General features: G+C 36.1%; 1 protein-coding gene across 30 annotated transcripts in view; it reads right to left on the bottom strand.

Annotated features, from left to right (window-relative positions):
• ANK2 (ankyrin 2) overlaps window positions 1-21,309 on the bottom strand; it is a 689,964-nt gene that overhangs the window by 116,302 nt on the left and 552,353 nt on the right. For 17 of the 30 annotated variants that reach the window (XM_055086193.1, XM_055086182.1, XM_055086196.1 and 14 more), the window contains 8 exons: window positions 20,461-20,559; window positions 17,749-17,946; window positions 15,456-15,554; window positions 15,195-15,293; window positions 9,955-10,053; window positions 5,426-5,623; window positions 2,086-2,184; window positions 1,452-1,550 (listed from right to left, as the gene is read on the bottom strand). In XM_055086193.1, the coding sequence (XP_054942168.1) occupies window positions 1,452-1,550; window positions 2,086-2,184; window positions 5,426-5,623; window positions 9,955-10,053; window positions 15,195-15,293; window positions 15,456-15,554; window positions 17,749-17,946; window positions 20,461-20,559 (990 nt within the window). The remainder of the gene's footprint in view (window positions 1-1,451; window positions 1,551-2,085; window positions 2,185-5,425; window positions 5,624-9,954; window positions 10,054-15,194; window positions 15,294-15,455; window positions 15,555-17,748; window positions 17,947-20,460; window positions 20,560-21,309) is intronic. The other 13 variants (XM_055086190.1, XM_055086192.1, XM_055086181.1 and 10 more) reach the window with 3 other exon arrangements.

Raw genomic sequence — 21,309 nt, 5'->3', positions numbered from 1 at the left:
TGGGCCGGCGCGTCCGGAGCCTGTGCTCCGCAACGGGAGAGGCCGCAGCGGTGAGAGGCCCGCAAATCACCAAAAAAAAAAACAAAAAAAAAAAACAAAAAAAACAAATGCATGATTGATGAGATTATAGAGAAAGGGTTATAAAGAAATAAGAATGGTATGTGCAATAAAAATATTTGTCCTGCTCTTTTGACAGTTTAAATATTTTATTATAAGCCATATATTTGTAGCAATAAAATATGTATATGTGTGTATATATACATATATATAGATCTATATATAGTTATGGGTACAAAGTTATACATACATAATAGTTTATTATATATAACTTGTTTATATACAAAATATACTTTCACATAGAGTATTCCATTTTATTATATATGTATAATGTGTATAATTTAAATAGACGTGTGAGTATATATGTACTTAGTTATACAATAGAAGTGGAATAATTCTCCTCTACTGCTTTGGGATGCAGTAGACCTAGTGGTTAAGAGTGGTGCCTCTAAAGTCAGACTATCTGAGGTCAAATCCTAGCTCTGTCAATTATTAGTCATGTGACTTTGGACGTACAAAGTAACCTATTTAAATCTCACTTCCTCATCTGTAAAATAGAAATCATTATAATACCAATCTCATGGGGTTATTATGAGATTAAACGAGATATTGCATGTAAAATGCTAGGCACAGTGTTTTGCCTGTAAGTGGTAATAGTTGTTGCTTTATTATGTCATCTAATATAGCATGAATATTTTCCCACCACAAGAAATATTTTTATTTTTAAATAAACTATGACATCTTCTCAATATATGTTTACTGAATGAATAAATGAAAGATACAGTGATGACTTTATCTGTTATATGCCATTCATGTATATTTTCAGTAAAATAAAGAGGCAGCTCAAATGGTGGGAAACACTCTTAGTTGGAGCTGTTTTATGAGTTGGTGCTACACATACCCCCAAAATGCATTCCTAGCCTAGGAACTTGGAAGGATGTATGCTATAGTTAACACGAATGAAACATGTAAAAAACAAAGAGTCTTTCATATAGAGCACAGTGAAAAATTTGAAGTCAGAAGGAACGCGTGAATAAAAGGGTAGGTATATCACAACATTCTGGTTATACGAGAGAAGGGAAAACCTGAACTGCCTTTCTTACGTTTAATTTCTCAAAACTCATACTTGTGTGTCTAAAACACTGAGTGTTGGCAATCAGAGTCATCTTTACTGGTTCCTGGGCACGTCCCCTTAGTATTTGCTGACCTGTAAAAAATCTTAAAAGGCTATGTGGAAGCAAACGGTCGGGGAAAAAAAAAGGACAATACCAAAAGCTACTATTGCCAGGACTAGTTGCAGTTATATCAGCACCATGCGCTTAAAAAACAATTCCCATGTCCGGTCAGATTAGAGTTTCACCCTACAGTCTGTAAATCCTTTCTGTGGTCCTCACCTTGGCAGTGGCATGAGGGGAAGCACCCTTCTCCAGTAACAGCAGCGCCACCTTCTGGTTGTCATAATGAGCAGCAACGTGGAGCGGGGTAAGGCCATTCTGTAATGGGTGTGTTGAAGTTTCAGTATTAATAAATTAGCATTAGCTGCCCTGAAGCTGCCAGGATGCAAGGAAACTGGTATCGATTAAGTCCATGTTAATTAATTAATACAGTCAATAGGAAAAAATTAAAATAAATACCTCATGATTTTCTTATTAGAAACGTAACTCAAACTGAAAATGATCCGTTGAGCTTTCAGTTAGCACAGGGCATCTTGATTCCACCATAATTAAAAGTCTAAAATGCCATGTAAGAACTATTATGTTAACATTGCAAGGATTCTTAACATAGAGAAGTTCTGGGCCCTGTTGTGACAGGAACACACATTTGAGGCACAGCTCTTTTAAACACCTTCTGAATCAGTGTATATGCGGGCAGGTCACGGACACCGCCATCATATCTATTTGGTATAGTTTCATCCGTTACAGTCATACTTCTTTAAGAAGAGTGAGCAAAATATCTTGAAATGCAGATCTCCCAAGCTTCCAACCTGACCGAGTTATATAACAAACATATATGCTTGAAAACTTTTACCTTCCCTGCAGAATCTGCAGCAGCACGGCGTTGTAAGAGAAGTTTTGCCACATCCAGGCTTCCATACTTGGCTGCTACATGCAAGGGTGTAAAACCCTTCTGAAAATGTGAAGAACAAAAGTAAAATGTAGCAGGTTTCTTTGTGACGGCTAACAAAATCTTTTTTTTACTGGTTAACATATTAAGCAAACTTATGTTGATTCTCCATTTGGGAAAAATACTGGGAGCATTAAATCTGTTAGCCATAAACAAGGACTAGGACAAAGAATAAAGTTTAACAAGCAAGAGTTTGACTTGACAGACTGAACAAAAGAAATTTTATTTTAAGGGCTTAGAGACTGAAATTTGACCTTCTAGGCTTGGAGTTTATGTGTCAGTAAAATGGCTCTGATTTGTGAGTGAAAAAAAAAAAACAACAACCCTGTCTTTTTCTTGCCTCTAAAATTAATAGGATTAAGACAGTAGTACCTCCTGTCCAGGCTTTCTCGTTTTTCCTATCCTTTTTATAATACCTGAATTCCAAATTTCTTTATTTAAGGTTTAGGGTATTTCAGCAGCTATGATAAAAAAAATTATTTATGATTCAGTTGATTGCATTTTCTGCAGAAATAGCAAGATAAAATGGTGGACAGAACAAAAACAGTTCACCGTTTAAAAAGCACCTCTCGTCCTGACTTTTATCCCTTTTCTCAAAAGACCCACACTTTATATAAGACCAATTCTTTTCGGAAAATACACTCTACTTCTGGCAGGATGTTGAGCTGATTAACGCCAGACTTTTAAACTGCTGCTCTCCTACACATGTTTACACGTACAGATTCAATGTCTTGTGTGCCTAACCAATGTCACTCTCTGTTATTAGCAGTGTGTTACAAATACAGCTAGGTCCCTGGACTCAGATCTCAAGGATGGCACAGTTCCTACACCATGATCTCAAATCCATCCTCTTGGCCAGACAGTCTAATCATATGCTCTTCTGGCACTACATTGGGAGTGGGAGAATTCTAAAGCTGACCGGGGCTTGCAAAACACACACAGCAAACATGCCTGGGTTAAGTGGTCTAAGATAGGGCTTATCCTCCAGACCATTTAAGCCTTCATCAGAATACAGAATATCCCTCAAGAAGCAATACCGCTTTTTCACAGTGTCACTACACAAATTATTTTTAGCTAAGATGTCATTTTTCTTTTTGCTGTTTTTTGAACATAAGGTACTAAGAAGTCCTTGGAGGAGAGTAAATCTGCTTTTTCCAAGTGTGGGGCAAATATAGGAAGTCCATTTAAGCCAACATTTGTTGTTAATGCTCTCTTCCCTCTAACTCAATCCACACAATGATTGGAGTGACACTCAGGATGACGTAGAGTTCTCTGAGACAAACCATGTGGTAAGAAAGAAAAAATAAACTCCTTATCCTTAAAGTCTTGCTGGAATAGTGATCCAGCCCCTTTATAAATTTGGAAACTATTATTAGACAAAACTACATAGACTCTTTCCTGTAGAATCACAGACTAGAGGTTGGAAAGCATCTCTCGAATCACACGTCTTCCTTCTTCCCCTATGTTAATCTCATCAGGATTTCATTTACCCTCTGATATTTATCAACACTTAAATAGCTTTACTGATGATGAGTCAACTACCCTTCAGAACCCCAGTCAGTTCCACCGTGGAACTGTTTTGCTTAATAGTTTCTTCCATTTAACTGTCCTAATTTACTATTGCTTTAGATATATTTTTAATTCTAAAAATCTTTGGAAGACAAGGGATTATGTTTTATTCCCTATTTCTGTATTTTATATATCGAAATTTCATTTATTTATCACCTTCATCTGATGAGACAATCACCCAGTCTCTCTTGGGTTATTATTACTATTATTATTATTATTACACACTTGCCCCTTGAACAACACAGGTTTGAACTGTGAAGGTCCATTTATATGTGGACTTTTTTCAATAGGAAATACTACAGTACTACACAGTCTGCAGTTAGTTGAATCCAAGGATGTGGAACCATGGATATGAGGAACCCAAGATACAGAAGAACTGCGGATATGAGGACAGACTATAAGTTATATGAGGATTTTCAACTGTGTGAAGGGTGGGCGCCCCTAACCGTCTCATTGTTTAAGGATCAACTCTATGTTTGTTGTTTAGTTTATGATTTTTTTAAAAAAGATTTAAAAAATCCTTTCAACCCTTCTGATTTCAGCATTTGAATAATTACCAGCTTCTTACATCAAAGCATGTTTTACAGCCATAGGCAACCAGGTAAGTCGTAACAGCCAGCAGGCTGCTCCTACCTCTAAGAGGACAGATGCCACCACAGTACTTCAGTTCATACTTGCAAACTCCCTTCTCCCCCAGATGCAGTATTTATGCCCATTCCTTAGTAATCGGAATCACTGTTGTATTTGTGGGAATTATTTTGCCCTGTGAATAATTCACTTGTTGTAGGCTGTAATGTGTCTCATTCTTCTTCTCTTCTGTACTAGTCCAATTTCTTTTGCTCCAATTAGCTGTATTCGTGTTTTATTCTAAGTCATAGCCAAAGAGGGGATCTCAAATATAATGTGTCAAGTGGAGATAAAATTACTCTGCCCTAGCTCAAAACTTTGAACATAAGTAAAATTCTTTGTTAGATGACAACTAATAGAACTAATAAAGTGTGACTCTCCAGCCCAGTTCTGTTTAGACACTGTGCAGCTGGTAAAGTGTAGGGAGCAGAAAAGGCATAATAGCTGAAACCAGGGTTGGAAAAATGCAAGATTGTGTGAAGTGAACTTCTAGGTAGTACTAAAACTCAACAAATACAGTATGGCCAATCTAATGCAATATTATCTTCCTTAGTAGTAATACTAGCTCAATGTATTTGGGAATTGTATTTTTTTTCTATAATATATTCATGGGAATATATTATAGATTTTTATCATGGAAGGTAAAGAGAAAATAACACTTGCTTTATGGAAATCATCTTAATTAAAGTTCTAGAGGGAATTCCCTGGTGGTCCAGTGGTTAGGACTCCATGCTTCCACTGTAGGGGGCCCGGGTTCGATCCCTGGTCAGGGAACTAATATCCCACAAGCCACACAGCGTGGCCAAATAATAATAATAATAATAAAGTTCTAGAAACAACACCGGCATTAATTAGAAGAAGAGAATCCAGCCCTCCTTTTGAAGATATTATATGCAATCTCACAATCTCCCTTGGTCGTTTAGAAAATGAATCTAAAATATTCAAAAAGGAAGAAGAAGTCAGAGGCCTAAAGGAGATCTACCCTTCTTGACACTCTATGATTTAGGATCGCTCCTGGTCCATGTCAGCATGAAACCATTCCTCTTACCTTGGTAGCTAAGGAGTGGGCGGCTCCTGCTTCCAGGAGGACTGATGCCACGTCTACCTGGCCTTCCCTGGCAGATATGTGCAGTGGTGTGTACCCATTTGTAGTGGCCGCATCTGGATGAGCCATATGTTGTAGAAGCAGCTGAACAATTTCTGTCTTACCCAGGCGAGAGGCAATATGCAAAGGTGTCTGTTCCTCCTACAACTCAGATCAAGTAAAAAGTTAGTGCCAGGACAGACCAAACTTCACTAGTAATACATTTCACTCAGATGTTTCATGATGTCTTCTTGGAATCTCCAGGAACCCCTACCCAAATGGAAATTACTGCTACTCTGACTACAATTTATATCTTGTTATAGAATGACCTGTTTGGTCACAAAACCTTCCTTAAATTTTTTTAAAAGTAGATGTTTCCATGAACTTGGTCATTGTTTTCTGGGCATGCCAAAATGTTTCTCAACTCATTAAGGCCTCAGCCTTCACTTATGTTTAAATATAAACCAGCTCATGGTTCTGAATAAGAAAGAAATCTAGTCCAGAAGTCCTAAGACCTAGATTCTCATCCAAAAGCTTTCACTAAGAGACAGTAGTTATTCTGGGAACTGTATCAAGAGAAAAAAAGAAGAGGGATGCTGGGAAAACTTTGTTCTTACTCCACTCAGCAAGCCAAGGATACAAATCCTGGTTATTTTCTTCAAGGAGAGACTGTGGATAAAGAAGATGTTACAATCTGATTTTTTTAAAAAATAAAAAGATGTTGTTCCAGGAAATGTTGCAGATGGGTCTGGGACTTACATCCAGGGCTTCAAAGATGAAATGGAAGTCTGGCGAGGAGCAAATGGGGTTAAGTATTTGCCAAGTGCTTTTCATTTAAAAACAGGGAGAGGGGATAGCTGGTATAAGGGACAGGAAGGACACGTTCGAGAAGACTCAAGAAATCACCTGACTCTAATGTGTGGTCAGGAAAATGTTTTCAGTGTTAAGAAAATGAGGCCAAACCATTGTCTTGATAAAAGAAAATTGTGTGTAACCTTACTGATGAAAAGAGGTATATCTCTATAATCTGCCCAAGGGCATGTCATAACAAAGGTGAGAAAGGAAAAGCTGGGCCAACTTCCAGGGCTAAGAATGAATGGAGAAGGTAGAATAGAATAGGGAGAACTGTTCAAATAAATGCACTTTATCTTAAAGTTATAAGGAAAAAAGTATTAAGTGGAAGGTACAGGAAGAGATGAAATAGCACTGTATGCATTGCAGGGTGGTAAAAACTAAATAATAAACAGTAATAATACAATTATTTTAGCAATAGAATTAGAATTTTAGAAAAATTTGCACCTTATAAACTTCTTTCATGTATGATGCATACCTGATAAGTCCTATACTTAGACCTGAAAGGAAGGCGTAACATATATTATTAAACCATTTTCCAGAGAAAAGAGATTAAGAGGAATTAAATGAGTTTTCCAGGACTGTCCAAGGTTACACAGCTATGAAAACAGAACTTGAATTCAGGCATTGGATTCTAAAGACATTTCTTTGTCTATTCATTCCACAGAAAGAGATACAATATGATGGCCTCTAACAAAACTAACAGGACAAGATGTCTCTCAATAGGAAGGGAGACAGACAACACTTAAAAGATACAACTTTCTCTGAAATACAGAGGCGAAAAGAGAGGAATGGAGAGAATTAACAGTTACAAAAATAAATGGACAGCAAAACACAATCAAAGACCAAAGAACTTGAGGATAGCTATCATGAACATCTGTTGTTTCTGGGTTTCCCTGCTTGGACTTCTGCCCACCAGAATTTGATTGAGGTGGGTATTACAAGTGACAGACTCTAACATGTGTTTTCAGTGAGCAAGGGGGAGCGTTAGGGCAATGGTGACCCCTTAATCCATAGCTGAGAAGCGGCAGTCCTTGACTGGTGGTTAAATTATCGATCAGTGTCTCTTGGTTCTCAGAGCATTAAGGTACTTGTTTTTTTCTTTTTTTTTTTTTAAAAAAAGAAAGTTAAGAAATAAGGTGTTTTGCCCATTTTCTTCAACTTTTGGTACGCTCCTATCTGAAAGTGGAAAAGGGAAGAACCTACAAATTTGATAAGAAAGTCTTTCCACCTGTAATCAGAGATTATAAGACCTTGGAGGTTTGGGTAATTGTTTCCCTGTAGAATTGCAAAAGTTGAATTTGCCACCCCAAGCTAAAGCTAATTCAATCCAAGGCAAAGAATTGGGAAATCACAGAAGATAATATTCATGGGAAGAGCTAAAGAAAAAAATGTGGGCAGCTTGATCCTCTAGGCCTCTTCCAAATATAAGGGGCAATAATTCTCTCATCATAAAGCATCACTGACAGTGATACAGCCTGATCCAGGGAGACGTGAGCTCTGCCTTACCATCACTGCTAGTTTCCAAAATTAGGGAAACTTGCTGAGCCCCAACTCCTTTTACCAAAAGACAGAAATAGCAAAGGCTGGGACAGGGTTCAAATGTTTGATAAAATTTCTGCTATAAGTTACTAGCTAACAGGATTCCCAGGAACCATATATACCAGCAGTTAACTAACGTTTTAAGTGAGTTAAGTTTCAAGTGAGTTTAAGACTAGGGGCCCTGTGATTGCTCAATCCCTAAAGCAAATGCCAGGCCCCTGTATTGTGCCAACAGAATACGGGCTCCTAAAGCAAGAGAACTCCCAAAAGGGCAGGTCCCAGCGGCCCTCTCAGCTATGTCCATGGAGGACATCGGACAAGAAAGGACCTTTCTGAGGGCAGGGCCCGGGGGACAAGCACATTGGCTGACCCAGGAACTTATGCCACTGCAGCCCCGGCCTTTCAGTCTGTACAGCAAAATATGTCTTATGCTCTTGACTGGTGAATAGAGTATGCTGCTTGCACTTTTAACTGAGAGATATTATTGTGATGATATGACTTTTCTTTCATGATATATTGGGAGTAGGCATAAATATGACTTAGCCCCATGATTATATAACCATGAGGTATTATTTCTAAACCTGATAGACAAGAAAACAGAATACCCAGAGATCTTGACCTTGGAGATGAGTGTAGTAACTGGGTATAATTTTAACCATCTCCCCTTTGGAAGAGAGTGAATTGTAGAGCAATGATATTAGGTTAAGAGAGGGAGTTTTCAGAAGTGCATGCATGTGGGAATTTGACTACAAACTATTAAGCAGTTTTATTTTATATTAAGAGGGATTAATGAGAAACCCTTTTATTATTAAGTATGGATTACAAAATATTTACCAGGAACACTACCACAATTTCTGGTAAAATTAATGAAGCTCATGATATTCAGAGCGCATTGACGGACCATAAATTTTTTTTTAACAGCTGAATTGCCAGGTAAACTTAAAAGGAAATGAGACTAGGCAGAGCACAGAGGAATTTTAGGGCAGTGAAACTACTCTATATGATACTATAAGGATGGATACATTTGTCCAAACCCATAGAATGTACAACACCTAGAGTGAACCCTAACATAAACTAGGCGCTTGGGGGAATAATGATGTATCAATGTAGGTTTGTCACTCATAACCAATGTACCACTCTGGTGGGGAATGCTCATAACTGGGAAGACTATGAGGTCAGGGGGCCTATGGGAAGCCTCTGCACCTTCCTCTCAATTGTGCTGTGGAACTAAAACTGCTTTTAAAACATAGTCTTTAAGGGGGTGGGGAAGGGAAACAAGAAAAATGCCAGGGAAGGGAAGAACAGAGTTTGAGTAACAAAAGCATTTAATATATAAGAGCATAAAATGCCAATGATGAGTACCAAAGAACATAAATTACACTACTTGTACAATGGATAGAAAGGCAGAAAAAAATTAAAACTACTAGAGTAATGAAGGCTGCCCACGTATCACTGGATTCTGCATGAAGGTCTGCGGAAAAAAATGCTATAAAATTCATAGAGTTAGAGAATGTTAAGAAATCTGGAAAGGAGTTTCAAGGTTTCTAAGTCCAACCCTTATATTTTAATAATAAAGACCCAGAAGTGAAATGACTTGTCTGAAATGACAATTTGTATGTTTCCAGCTGAATGTTTTCATTCCAGTACAATACTGTTTTGAAAATGGACTCACTACGGTAGGATTCAAGGTGAAGTGAGTTCTAGCTTAGATATATCAAACATTGAACAAGAAGCAAAATTGTTTAAATATTCCATGAGAATCCCAAAGGTGCTAGTGCGAAAGTTAATGAAACAGCGTGGAAAAGGAAACAGAAGATATTGATAAAATATTCAGTGTAAAGGAAGAAGGTGAAAAAAGCAACTAGGAAGGGAAATTTTTTAAAAAGAAGAAGAAAAAAATCAAGTTGTGGGAATCAGAAATAGGAGGATCCAATCACACAATCTCCTGGGCCAAAATTCATTTATTTTGGAATAGTGGAAGGGTAGAATGCCTAAATATGGAAAATCAAAGTAAGAAGAAAAGTAGAACTCATTATAGAAATGAGGAAAGTAAAACAGATGAAGGGAAACATTAAAACTTTGAATGCACCAGCACCTACCCTGGCTCTGGCATCGACAAGGGCACCATTTCTCAGGAGGCATCGGACCACTTCCACCTGCCCCGCCCGGGCTGCCATGTGCAGTGCAGTCTCCCCACGCTGCCAGGAAACAAACATCATTCAATCATAAGTAAACCCACTGCTCTGCATGGCATAGAATAAAAATGTGCCTTTTTGTGAAAGATAGCATTATATCCAAAAGTTTAAGAAATCTATGAAAAGGTATAATTATTTCATAATTGTTTAGTCTGGAAAAACAGTATCTTCTCCATCTTCAAAAGGATAAGACAAGTGTTTAATTTTTTTTTCACTCATGACAAACCAGTGAACTTACCCAAACATTCAGGATACCCTGAGGTTTAACTTCACAATCAACGTGGCATAACCTAAATTGCTTTTGGTGATATGAAGTTACCTTTCATCCTTCAAATCTAAAATCTGTCACACTTAAAATGTGATTACAGCTCGATCCCGTTTTTATGAGAAACTCTAGATGCTGAAGATCAAGTCAACGCAGTGCAAAAAAATCACATCATCTGTACCATACATGTCATTTCTTTTCAGAATTCAAAATTTACTTCTGAAATAAACTATTTTTTTTACATTGGCTTTATCTTTGTGTTATGAGACTAGATAAAGACTGTTCATACGAGGAATCTGATTTGCCCAGGAGGTCCTCTGCTTATTATTGATGAGCGTATTTCATTACAGACAGTTATTTGAGAGAAATACTGAGAGATGAGTAAAGCAATGTTAACAGTGCCATCAGTTGAGGTGGGCAGCACTGAGCTTCAGGTGTCTCCTCAAGTAGCTTCATGCTGCATCAAGGAAGACACACTTATCAGAAAAAGGCAGCTTAACCTGTAGCATGAAGGATGATGGTTAGACATCAGAGAATTTTCTCATTGGGAAGCCTGTTAATTACTGCCTCTAAGAGAAGGGTTTCTTTTTTCAATCCGCATATTTTAAAACCACATGTAGTTCTAAAGAAAGCAGGGACTCATTCTTTCAAACAATTTTACAGTTATAAAAGAATAAGGTACTGGAATAAAAGTTATTTTAGTCACCACAACTATACTAGAAAATAAGGTTGATTTCAACCAGGTAAACTATTCCAAATAAACTAAATTGATTTCAACATTGGTTGAGGTAACTGGATAACATTTGACAAATTCCAGTGAATAATTTCTTCTGATTACTTGCACAACAAACCCTTAAACCCAGATTTAAGACACACTTTAGTTTGGTACTTAGCTCAGAGTTCATTTTTTGCTAGTATTCAGAGACCCATTCCTTATGAAGTTATGAGAAATTCAGTTCCAATGATTTGAATTTGAGACCATTAAACTGGATGTCTACTCTAATCTTTTTGTTGATGATTCATTTATCCTCTAATGGCCTTATTTTCTGATGACATCTTTTGACTTTTGTAGAGTAAATGTATTTGCAGTATGTTATTACATAAAATAACATGACTGGAACAGCAGTACTGTTTTCAGACTTTGGATGTATGGCAAGATTTTTCCTCTTCAGACAGCCATGATTTCTAATTTTTCTATATCACTTAAAACCTGCCTCTAAATAGATAAAGCTGGATCTTCTAACTACTAAAAAAAAAAAAACCCTCAAATCTTTATTCCATTTCTAAGTCTCATAATAGTACAGCAATTTTACTAATTTTAGTAGAATGAAGACAAAAAATGAGTTTCCTTATAAGAAGTTAAGTCAAAGAGGCCTCAGGAGTACCTACTCAACAATGAATTTATACACTTACAAGCCAAACTTTATCAATAAGGGGTTTTCAAAATCTAAAAGGTTTTAAATACTAGTCTTAGTATTTCTAGTACCTTTATTTATGCTTAAAATAAGTTGTTTTTATGATGTTTACACATTTGAAGTTGACAAGTTAGATATGAAACCTAATCTAAAGTATTAAACATTATATACAAAGAAAAGATATATCTATATATATAGGCAAATGGTCTCTCTACTTTAAAACAATGGTCTTGTTTAATTATTATTTAATGATTTTTGGGTAATTGACCTTTATGTAAATTGCCTTTACCCTTTTATATTATGTTATCCTTGTTTATACATAAGTATAAATAAGAAAATGAAAGAGGGTATATATATTTTAATCAGTAGATTCCATTTCTTAGTTATTGGGCACCTCATCTTATTCAATGCCCTGTTTTCCTTATCTTAAGCTAATTAACTTGAGGGGTTAGGGGAAATTCTTAAACATAATATGAAGTGTGAACTTAGTCATGAATCCATTGATTTGCTGTAAGAAGAGAAAAACTCGATGGTCCCCCACTTTGCATTCTGGACAGCTCCAAAAGTGCTGGGTTTTCTACTCCCACGCTTGTCAATGAATACTTTGGATTATGGATGTATTACAACTGGCAGTTCAGCTTTCTAGGTTTTCAAGTGCATTTGTGAGCCTTCTGGAAAGGGAGATTCGCGGTAATAATATCTGCACATGATTGAGTTATTGGTACACTTCACATTTGGGAGTGAATTTTGAGACAAAAACAAGACTGGCAGGAGAATGGGTATGCTCATGTCCAAAGCAGGTACTACATTTCATGCCCCTCCTCCCAGTTGTTAAAACTGACTCTGCTGACAGCTACATTGACTTTCACTTTGGCTGCATCAGTTGTAAAGCATCAAAGCACAACAGACAGCATTGCATTCAAAAATGCAACATGATTTCAGGCAACACACAAAGGCTTCAAGGGTAGGGTACTTTGGGGTCAGGAAATGACCAACTCTGACACAGCAAGCAGGCAGTCAGTGTTCACACAGTTTCTTAATCAACCTGCGAAGAGTTTTGGATGCAGCAGCTATATCCTCACGTTCTGAGAAGACACCAGTTCACAGGCATCCCACTGCTAGAGAAAGTTAAATTCCTCTAAATGTAGGGTTGCCAGATTTAGCATATCAAAATACAGGATGGCCGGTTAAATCTGAATTCCAGACCAACAAAGAATAATTATTTTAGTATAAGTGTGTCTCAACTATTGCAGGGTACATGCTTATACTAAAAACAATTATTTGGTGTTTATCTGAAATTCAAATTTAACCAGGAGTCCTGTATCTTATCTGGTAACCCTATCTACATGGTATCTGCACCCTGAAGGACACATCATACAAAAATTAAAATGAACAAACAAAAAGCAACTAGGAAACACATTTGAGAAGAGGATTACATTGGCAGGTGGCTCTCAAGTATTTGTTTTGAGAAGGCTGAAGAGAAAGAGTATGTAATGGACGAATGAGAAGATAAAACAAAATGAAGAACTTATAATGACCAACAGGTGGAATTTAAAGTTTAACACAGCAATTGCCAAATTTGGGAGTATTCAAGAACCTAAATATGTCAACATTTTTATTGTTTTAATTGATATTTTGTTTAACAAATAAAAATTTGTTTTTATTTGAAAATCTATATGTAGCCCATATAGTTTTCTGTTTTTGTTTTTTTTGCGGAATGGAGTATATCAATATGGAGCAAATACATAACCATCAAATAATTTGGAATTGGTCAGTTAAGAAGCAAATTAAGAGTGCCGCAAAATCATACAATCATTTCATGTGGCTTTTCTTTGATGATTTTGCAAAAATCTCCCCTCAAAACGATTAACATGGGGGATTTCGATCAAGCATTGCATAGAATATACTTGTCTATGTTACTATGATAATATAATTTCACATAGTATTCCCATTGCTCCTGAGATCCTGTAGGCATTTTAATGCAAAGAAGGAAAATACAGTACAGTGGGAAAGTACTCAGAGAACTTCTTTTAAAAGGTACTGGTTTGTGTAGGTCTCAATTTTAAAAAGGGAGGTGGTCATCTCTGAACAGAAAACGGATGCTATTGATTTCTTTTAAAGTTCTAAGAAGTGACCATAAATTAAACTCAAATTGGCATGTTGTGAAATTACTCTTATCCTTAGTGGAGAAATTTAAAATTAGCATATATTATTACTTTAGGATCAGTAAGCTGTAATTAGGGGGGTGTATAAATACAGACTATATTTCAATTCTTTAATGGTTTTATACTCCAGTTGTGAATAATATGAAGAGAGGTATTAACTCATATTTAAAATCAAATAAATTTATTTCACATGGATTTTGTCCATGCATCAGGAACTTCAACACAGAAACAGTATATAAAATACAAGGAAATGAGAAAATGAATGAGAATATGAATAAAAAGTAAAACTGAACATTCCATTTCACAACTCAAAAGGAATGGAATACCAAAAATTAGCAACAATAGTAAACCAATTGCTTTTGAAAATATGATTCATTTTAATAATAAGCACTAACGTTTATTTGGGGAGTTATTTCTGGTGAATACTTTTCTTAAAATCTCAATATTCCAGTGGGTCCTGGTGAGCTTCAAATACATGACAGTATTTTGTACAGAGCAAGGTCTCTTGCTCAGGAGAAAATCTGCATTCAATGATCAAAGTTTAACTGGGCTGATTCCAAGAAAATGAGAGAAATATAAAGAAATGGGAAGTAAAAATCCTAATTTAGATTAGGTAGAAGAATTCTGGAATATCCAGCATTTACTGTCAGAACAAAAGTTGTCTGAAGACCAACAGGGATTTCAGGATACATGAAAAAGTTACAAGTTGTAACTTATTCAGCCAACCAAATCAAAAGGAAAAAATCAAAGTAAGGTTAGAAAATGGAAAATGCATGTAACTGAAGGAGGGAGGGAGAATTTGATATTAAGTAAAAAATCTTTTAATATTGGTCTCTCTGGTTAATCATTTGATATAATTGATTATGGTACTGACTTAATATTTTAACCAAAATTTCCTGGAATATGATTCACTCAAGCAAGTAGAGCAAGTCCTGAATATTTTATTCCAATCAATCATTCCTTCACGTTCCGAGGAGCTTTTAAAATGTATTTTGTTTTATAAGTGTGTTTGAGATGCATGTTCAATTTATCTGTACCAGGAAGCTGACACAGTCTTATTCCACAGCTTCCATTTTATTATTTTCTAAAACATTTCTTACCCTATGGAGGTTCTTCTCAGCGACCTTCTAGCAATTATTTCAATAATACGTTATCACAGGGGCTCTTCTCAAAGCTCAGCTGCTGAGCTTTGATCACACACACACACACACACACACACACACACACACACACATCCCTACACACCCACACGCTTCCTCTCTTTCTCCCTGTGGTTATTCTGACCCAAGCCATACTCACAATGTTAGTGACATCTGGAGAGGCTCCGTTCTGCAGTAGAAGGAGGACAATGTTCAAGTGGCCCATGAAGGCAGCCACATGTATTGGTGTGAGGCCAGACTGCGAAACAAAGCAACAGCAGTTTTACTCCTCTGCACCAGTGGGGGCTTTGGGGCTTCTTCAGATAAATAATACTTGAGTGAAGAGGACAGAAGGGCAGAAGCAAGGGAAAGAAGGAGTAAGAGAAGGAATGTTTCGTGACAAGCTGAAACATTTTTCTACCTCTGTTATAGCTTGGATTGAAGCCCCATATTTCACCAGCAGTTCCATGACTTTGATGCGGTTTTTCTTGCAGGCAATGTGCAGTGGAGTAAAACCATTCTGTGCAAAAGACAATCAAGTTAGTTGAAAACATGCAGAAACGATTCTCACACAACTCCATGCTGGCACGTTGCAGGCAGTAATGTTACATCCTCATGTAGTGTTACCATTTCTTCAAGTGCTGTAGGTGTTGGATTTAGAGAGAAAGTGGTGGTGTATTCCTGGAGGCTCTGAACTTGGTTTATATGTGGTGGGCAGGTATGGCATTGTTCGTGTGGTTACAGAGAAAACAAAAAGGAAGAAAATTACATGGGCCTACTATTCCAAGAAGGAAAAAACTGAGGCAATTATATTTTACAAGTTCTAAAATGTTTTAAAGTATACTGATTGGTCAGATTATGGAATGGCTTAAAGATGCATCAAAGATAAGCATGTGTTTTTCTGATGATGAGCTATTTCTTAAAGTGAAAAATCATTACCTGTTTTACTTCAAAAATCTAAGAACATGACTATAATAAATGTTTCAGCCTAGCTACTATTTTCTTTAGGGAATAGGTGTTACAAATTAACAGAAATCGTTATTTGTGTTGATCATTTTTTTTATCCAGAAGTTATAACGTTTATATTAAAAAGTTTTTATGAGGAGTTGTTGTATGTTAGTGGAAATCATTATTTATGTTGATAATATTTAATACCCAGAAGTTATATTTCTTATATTTTAATATATTTTTTATAACATGTCAATCACATAGATTTCGTTTCAAAAAGAAATGATTATTAAGTTCCCAAATATTTTCAAAATAAGTATGGAGAATTTTTGGAATAACTGGAAGAAGGTATCTCTTAGAAGCAAAGGAATGTGGAGAAGTCTTTAAGGTACTTTCTAACTTTCCATACTAGGCTAATGTGCAGCAATTCGGGGAAACTACATAAAAATTTGTTAACTAGCCCCATGCTTAATCCTTATGTGTTATATTTAAGTATTACATTTTTATCTGAACAATGATGTCTCTATATAGAATCGTATCTATTCTGCTAGTTAACAATTGTGCATGTCCCAATAGGGACTGTTTGTCAGTCAATATTGTTCTATACTAGCAGTTCTCAGGAAAGCATACGATTTTCTTTAACCTAATGACATTATTGTTCACAATATTTGTTAAGTAATTTCCCATTTATGAGCTATGTAATAAGCCAGATATAAATAACTACATGTATATGCAGCACTTAAAAGATGTGCAGTGATTAGAGTGTGATATTTTACATGCTTATTGACCACTATCCAAATGAAAATGAGTACTTTCCTCCTTATAAGAAAATAAATATCCTTACATAATTGCACATAAACCTAAAAGTACAGTTGCTTCCCAGGCAATAACAAATAAATTGATTCCAATGGAAAATTTCTAATAAAAATAAGATTCAATATTTGCTAATTCTAATGACATTCTCTTAAATATTGATTGTCTAAAGACTCATTTAACCTGCATAAACCATTTAACCAATAGAAAAAAGGATTTGCTTTTAGTTGGAGAATTAAGAAACAAGAGGCATAAATTAGTACATGTCTAATACTTCCAATGATTATGGTTAAATATAAGTGAAGCAAGAAGATTTATTCAATATTAGAACTTGGGAGAAACAGAAGCTGCTCTAGGGACAGCCTCTTGCAGATTTCTCCTGAGCAATTCCTTAAATAGTTTATATAAAATGCTTCCTGAAGCAAGAAGACGCTAAGCATTGCTTTTCTATTAGCCTGTGGCTGAGTAATCAGGTCAATAAGGAATATCTCCAAGTGAATTCTTCACAGGCTTACATTTTACATTATCTTGTGTAGTAATATCTATTCACCACTTTAAAACTTTCTTTGTCAAAAAGAGATTAATAAAGTTCAACTTTTTTACAATTTTATTCCGACTCTATATAGAGGTGTCTAGAACTTACTTGATAATTGCCTATTTTTCAACTTCTATTTTCCGTTTAAAAATGCTTATCACTCCAGAAGTTTCATACCTAACTATGAGTTGCTAATTATGGAAATGTTACCTTGGTGTTCTCTTAAATCTATCCTTGCCATCATTTAATAGCAAACTGTGAAGGTATGAAGTAGGCAGGCAGCTTGTGGGAGGTGACAAATTTAGAATTAACCACACATCTATAACCATGCACTGCTGTGTCTACAACCATTGGTCAATCAATGCGGGTTTGCTTATGTCGATCTGTATTCAGTTAATGTGGACTGGGCTAGGTTTACCAGGGCTCTGGCGTTTGGATTGGCTCTCTTGTCCAGAAGGAGTTTGGTTACACGGTAGTGACCACAGTGTGCGGCAACGTGGAGGGCCGTCAGGTAGTCCAGGGTGACGTCATCAACAGGCGCCTTGTGCTGGAGCAGGTGCTTCACACATTCCACGTGGTCTCCTTGGGCAGCCATGTGAAGCGGAGACAGCCCATTCTGTGCATCAAAACCAAACCAAACCAAGACCACATTTTAGTCATTACTTTCAGATTCTGAAACACGACAAAGTCAATTCTTGATCTCTGGAACCATTGGTAGCAGAGAAAAATAATTTCCACTCGACACCTAAACATACAGCAGATTATGTTTGGCAGAGAGGAAAGATAAGAGAATGTTTAATTTCATAACTGTGATATTGTTAGGCAAAAATTAATGTCTTTCATGAATGAATATATAGTACGTGTAGCAATTCAGTTGGCCCACAATTATTAGGGCAATATTAGATGTACAAAAACAAGTAATAGCTGATGCTTAAATTATGTGTATCCAATTCCATACATAGAAATCTACATTCAATTCATCTCTCTGCATGAATTTCTTTACTTCTCAATGGAGGGGAAAGTGGATGCAGGAGGAGCACGTGGGTGGGTCAGGGAGAGAAGGACACTTTGATCATCTCTTAGATCCAAACTGCTCGGAAATTCTGCAACTTCTTTTTTCTGTCATGAGACGTGCATTGGATTTGGAGAAAGCAGTCAGATAAGAGCTAGAAAAGTATAAGGCAAATATGGACCACGTGTCAATGACCTCCCAACTTTAAAATTGTGAGGATAATCTAAATTTATCATCATTGATACTGCCAAAAACAGCTTTAGACTTAATCCTCAGAGAAGGTCAACAGCAGGAATACAAGACAGCCAAGTAGTTCACTGATAATTATTAGTCTAGGTGAGACTCTCATTTTTTAAAATTAAATAAATAAGCTTGTAGGAAAAAGCTAAATTAGAAAACATTTGCCCATTAAAAGAAGGGGACTATTGTCTTTTCTTACTAATCAATGCAAATACAGTCACTAGAAAATAACTGTTGACCAAAGATTTAGTTTGGCAGTCATTATACTCAAAGAAGCAGAGCTGGATAAAGAAGCCAGAATAGGCCAAAGGCCCAACATTCTCAACAAGGAAGGTGATTTCAACAGTGTAGGACAATCGCAGATTATGCAGTCACAGATGCTTTATGCTGTATGCTTATGTATGAATGCTTTATGCTGTAACCTTATATGATGCTTTATGCTCTATCCTTATATATGAATGATATTTGATTTTACAAGAGGCCATTAAAAAAAGTTCCATCTAGGTAACCCATGGTCTTCATTAGTGATATGACAATTACTGGCAGATTCTGTAGATGAGATTATTTTATGGTTTGTGCAAAAGTATATCAACCTACCCTCAATTTGATATAGGCCTTTTATTGGTTATAACATGACTAGTCTGAAATTTTGTTATTTCCATTTAAATTTCAATCCGTTTCCTCAAGAAAACTTTCCATGATTATCTTTGCATGACCCAGCCCAAAATGTTACATTTTAAAGACAGATCTCTACAACATTCTTAGTATAGGTATGAGAATAAAAATAATGCAGATGATTTATTTCTCATCTTCATATATTTCTGATTTGAAGCCACCCTTTCATGATCTGCGTGGCACATCTCTAAAGACTGAGTTCATTCTATACAAATTTTGAATGTGTGGGCCGGTTTTGCTCCAAATGATATCAACTAAATATTCAATTAAGATATAATATAAATTAAAAAATATTTGCTGTGTTTGCTGCCTTATTTTTCTCAGCTTACCCTAGTAACAGCATCAGTTGATATGAATCATGTTCAGGGGATGGGGGAGATGAAATAGGGAGAAAATATTAAGACATGTCCCTTGTCTAAATTTTTGTTGTATTTAAGGATCCGAGGGTAGTTACACGTCCCATTAAATAACTCTGTGTGATTATCTTCAAATTTCGTCTCATGATATTTTCTGGTAACCCAAAGAAAACCTCCAACAAATCAGCTCATCACTTGCTTTCTATTTATATGGATAAGAGTTTTCCTCATGGTTGGGCATGCTGATGAAATGAGACAAAAAATACTAGATGTACTGTGCCATAGAGAACAGTATGCTTGTTTATTGGTTCTTTGTGGCTGGCCTATACTAACTCATGCTTTCCACATCACCTATTAATCCCAATTATAATCAACCAACACCACCGGTGAGTAATTCTTTTTACTAGTATTGTCTAAGAGATAAAGATTGGAGAGCCAAAAGACTTATCTTGCATTGCTACTTGTGCTTCTTTAAAAGACAGTTTTATATATATTTTATAGTCATCTCAGAGTATCATAAAAATGTAGACTAACAGAATGTAAGAAATATTCTCACTTATATATAATATTCTCATTCACGTATAATACAGTAATATTTACATTTCCATCTGCAGAGAGAATAGCAGGTAAAAATATAGAAAGAACTTGAAGTTATACATTTAATACATCTTAATGCATTTTTTTATTTTAAATAATTTAAAAAGTTTGATATCTATTACTCATTCCTTGAACACAAATATTGAGCAACTAGAATACGCTTGGCTGATGCTTTGATTTCAAGAATAGAGATTATCAAAAAAATGTCTTAAAGAGTTTGTTGGATCCCATCTTCCTCATAATGACTCACCTTCGTCCTTGCCAGCAAGGGAGCCCCCCGCTCCAGCAGAAGCTCCACCACTTGGTCATGTCCACTTCTTGCAGCACAATGAAGGGGCGTCAAGCCATCCTGCCAAAAGAATGAAAGATACGCCTGAGTTCACTTTTTTTAAAAAAACAAGATTGTATCTATTGCCACCTTGAAGAGAGGGTGTCCGAAACTCAGCCCTAGTGACTCAGTAGGTCAGTAATAGAATTGCTATCAGTTAAATGATAAAGAACAGTAAGAGAGAAAACAAGACAGAGAGATCTCGGCAGAGAGAAAGAGAATGAGAAAGACAGAGACAAAACAGAAAGAGGGAGAGAGCAAGAGAAATCCCATGTGTGGAGGTTTAATGTAAAAAACACTGTGGCTGGTCATGTGTTTGCATATTTAGGAAGATGGAAAAGCAGAAGGTGTTTCATTTGTTGAACTTGAAAGCCCTACCTTCCTGGAGCCACACCCAGAGATTATACTGTTATACTATTTTCATTCTGGTTGTCCTAACACAACTCCTAAAATTTCTTCTTAATCTAATTCGTCTATCTTCTCTCTTGAATTGTCATTATTTTCATAAATTCTCCTAAAATGCTCCCTGAGGCTTGTAAAAGGGAAGGGTCATTTTTTCACATTCTTCTAGAGGTTTCCACTCATATTTTTCATCATTTTACAAAATACATAATTATTTTTCAAAAATTAAATTTATTATCAATAAATAGCATTAAAATAGTGTCAATAAAACTATGGCCCAACTGTATGTTATGCTATTTATAAAACTTTCTGACCCTGATAACCTCACAGGTAGTTTCTGATTCTAGAGCAATCTCCAAATACCCTCTG

Source organism: Physeter macrocephalus, chromosome 7 (assembly GCF_002837175.3).
Source record: "Physeter macrocephalus isolate SW-GA chromosome 7, ASM283717v5, whole genome shotgun sequence".
Lineage (NCBI taxonomy): Eukaryota > Metazoa > Chordata > Mammalia > Artiodactyla > Physeteridae > Physeter > Physeter macrocephalus.
The sequence above is the reverse complement of the archived record's forward strand: the minus strand, read 5'-3'. Positions and strand labels throughout refer to the sequence as shown.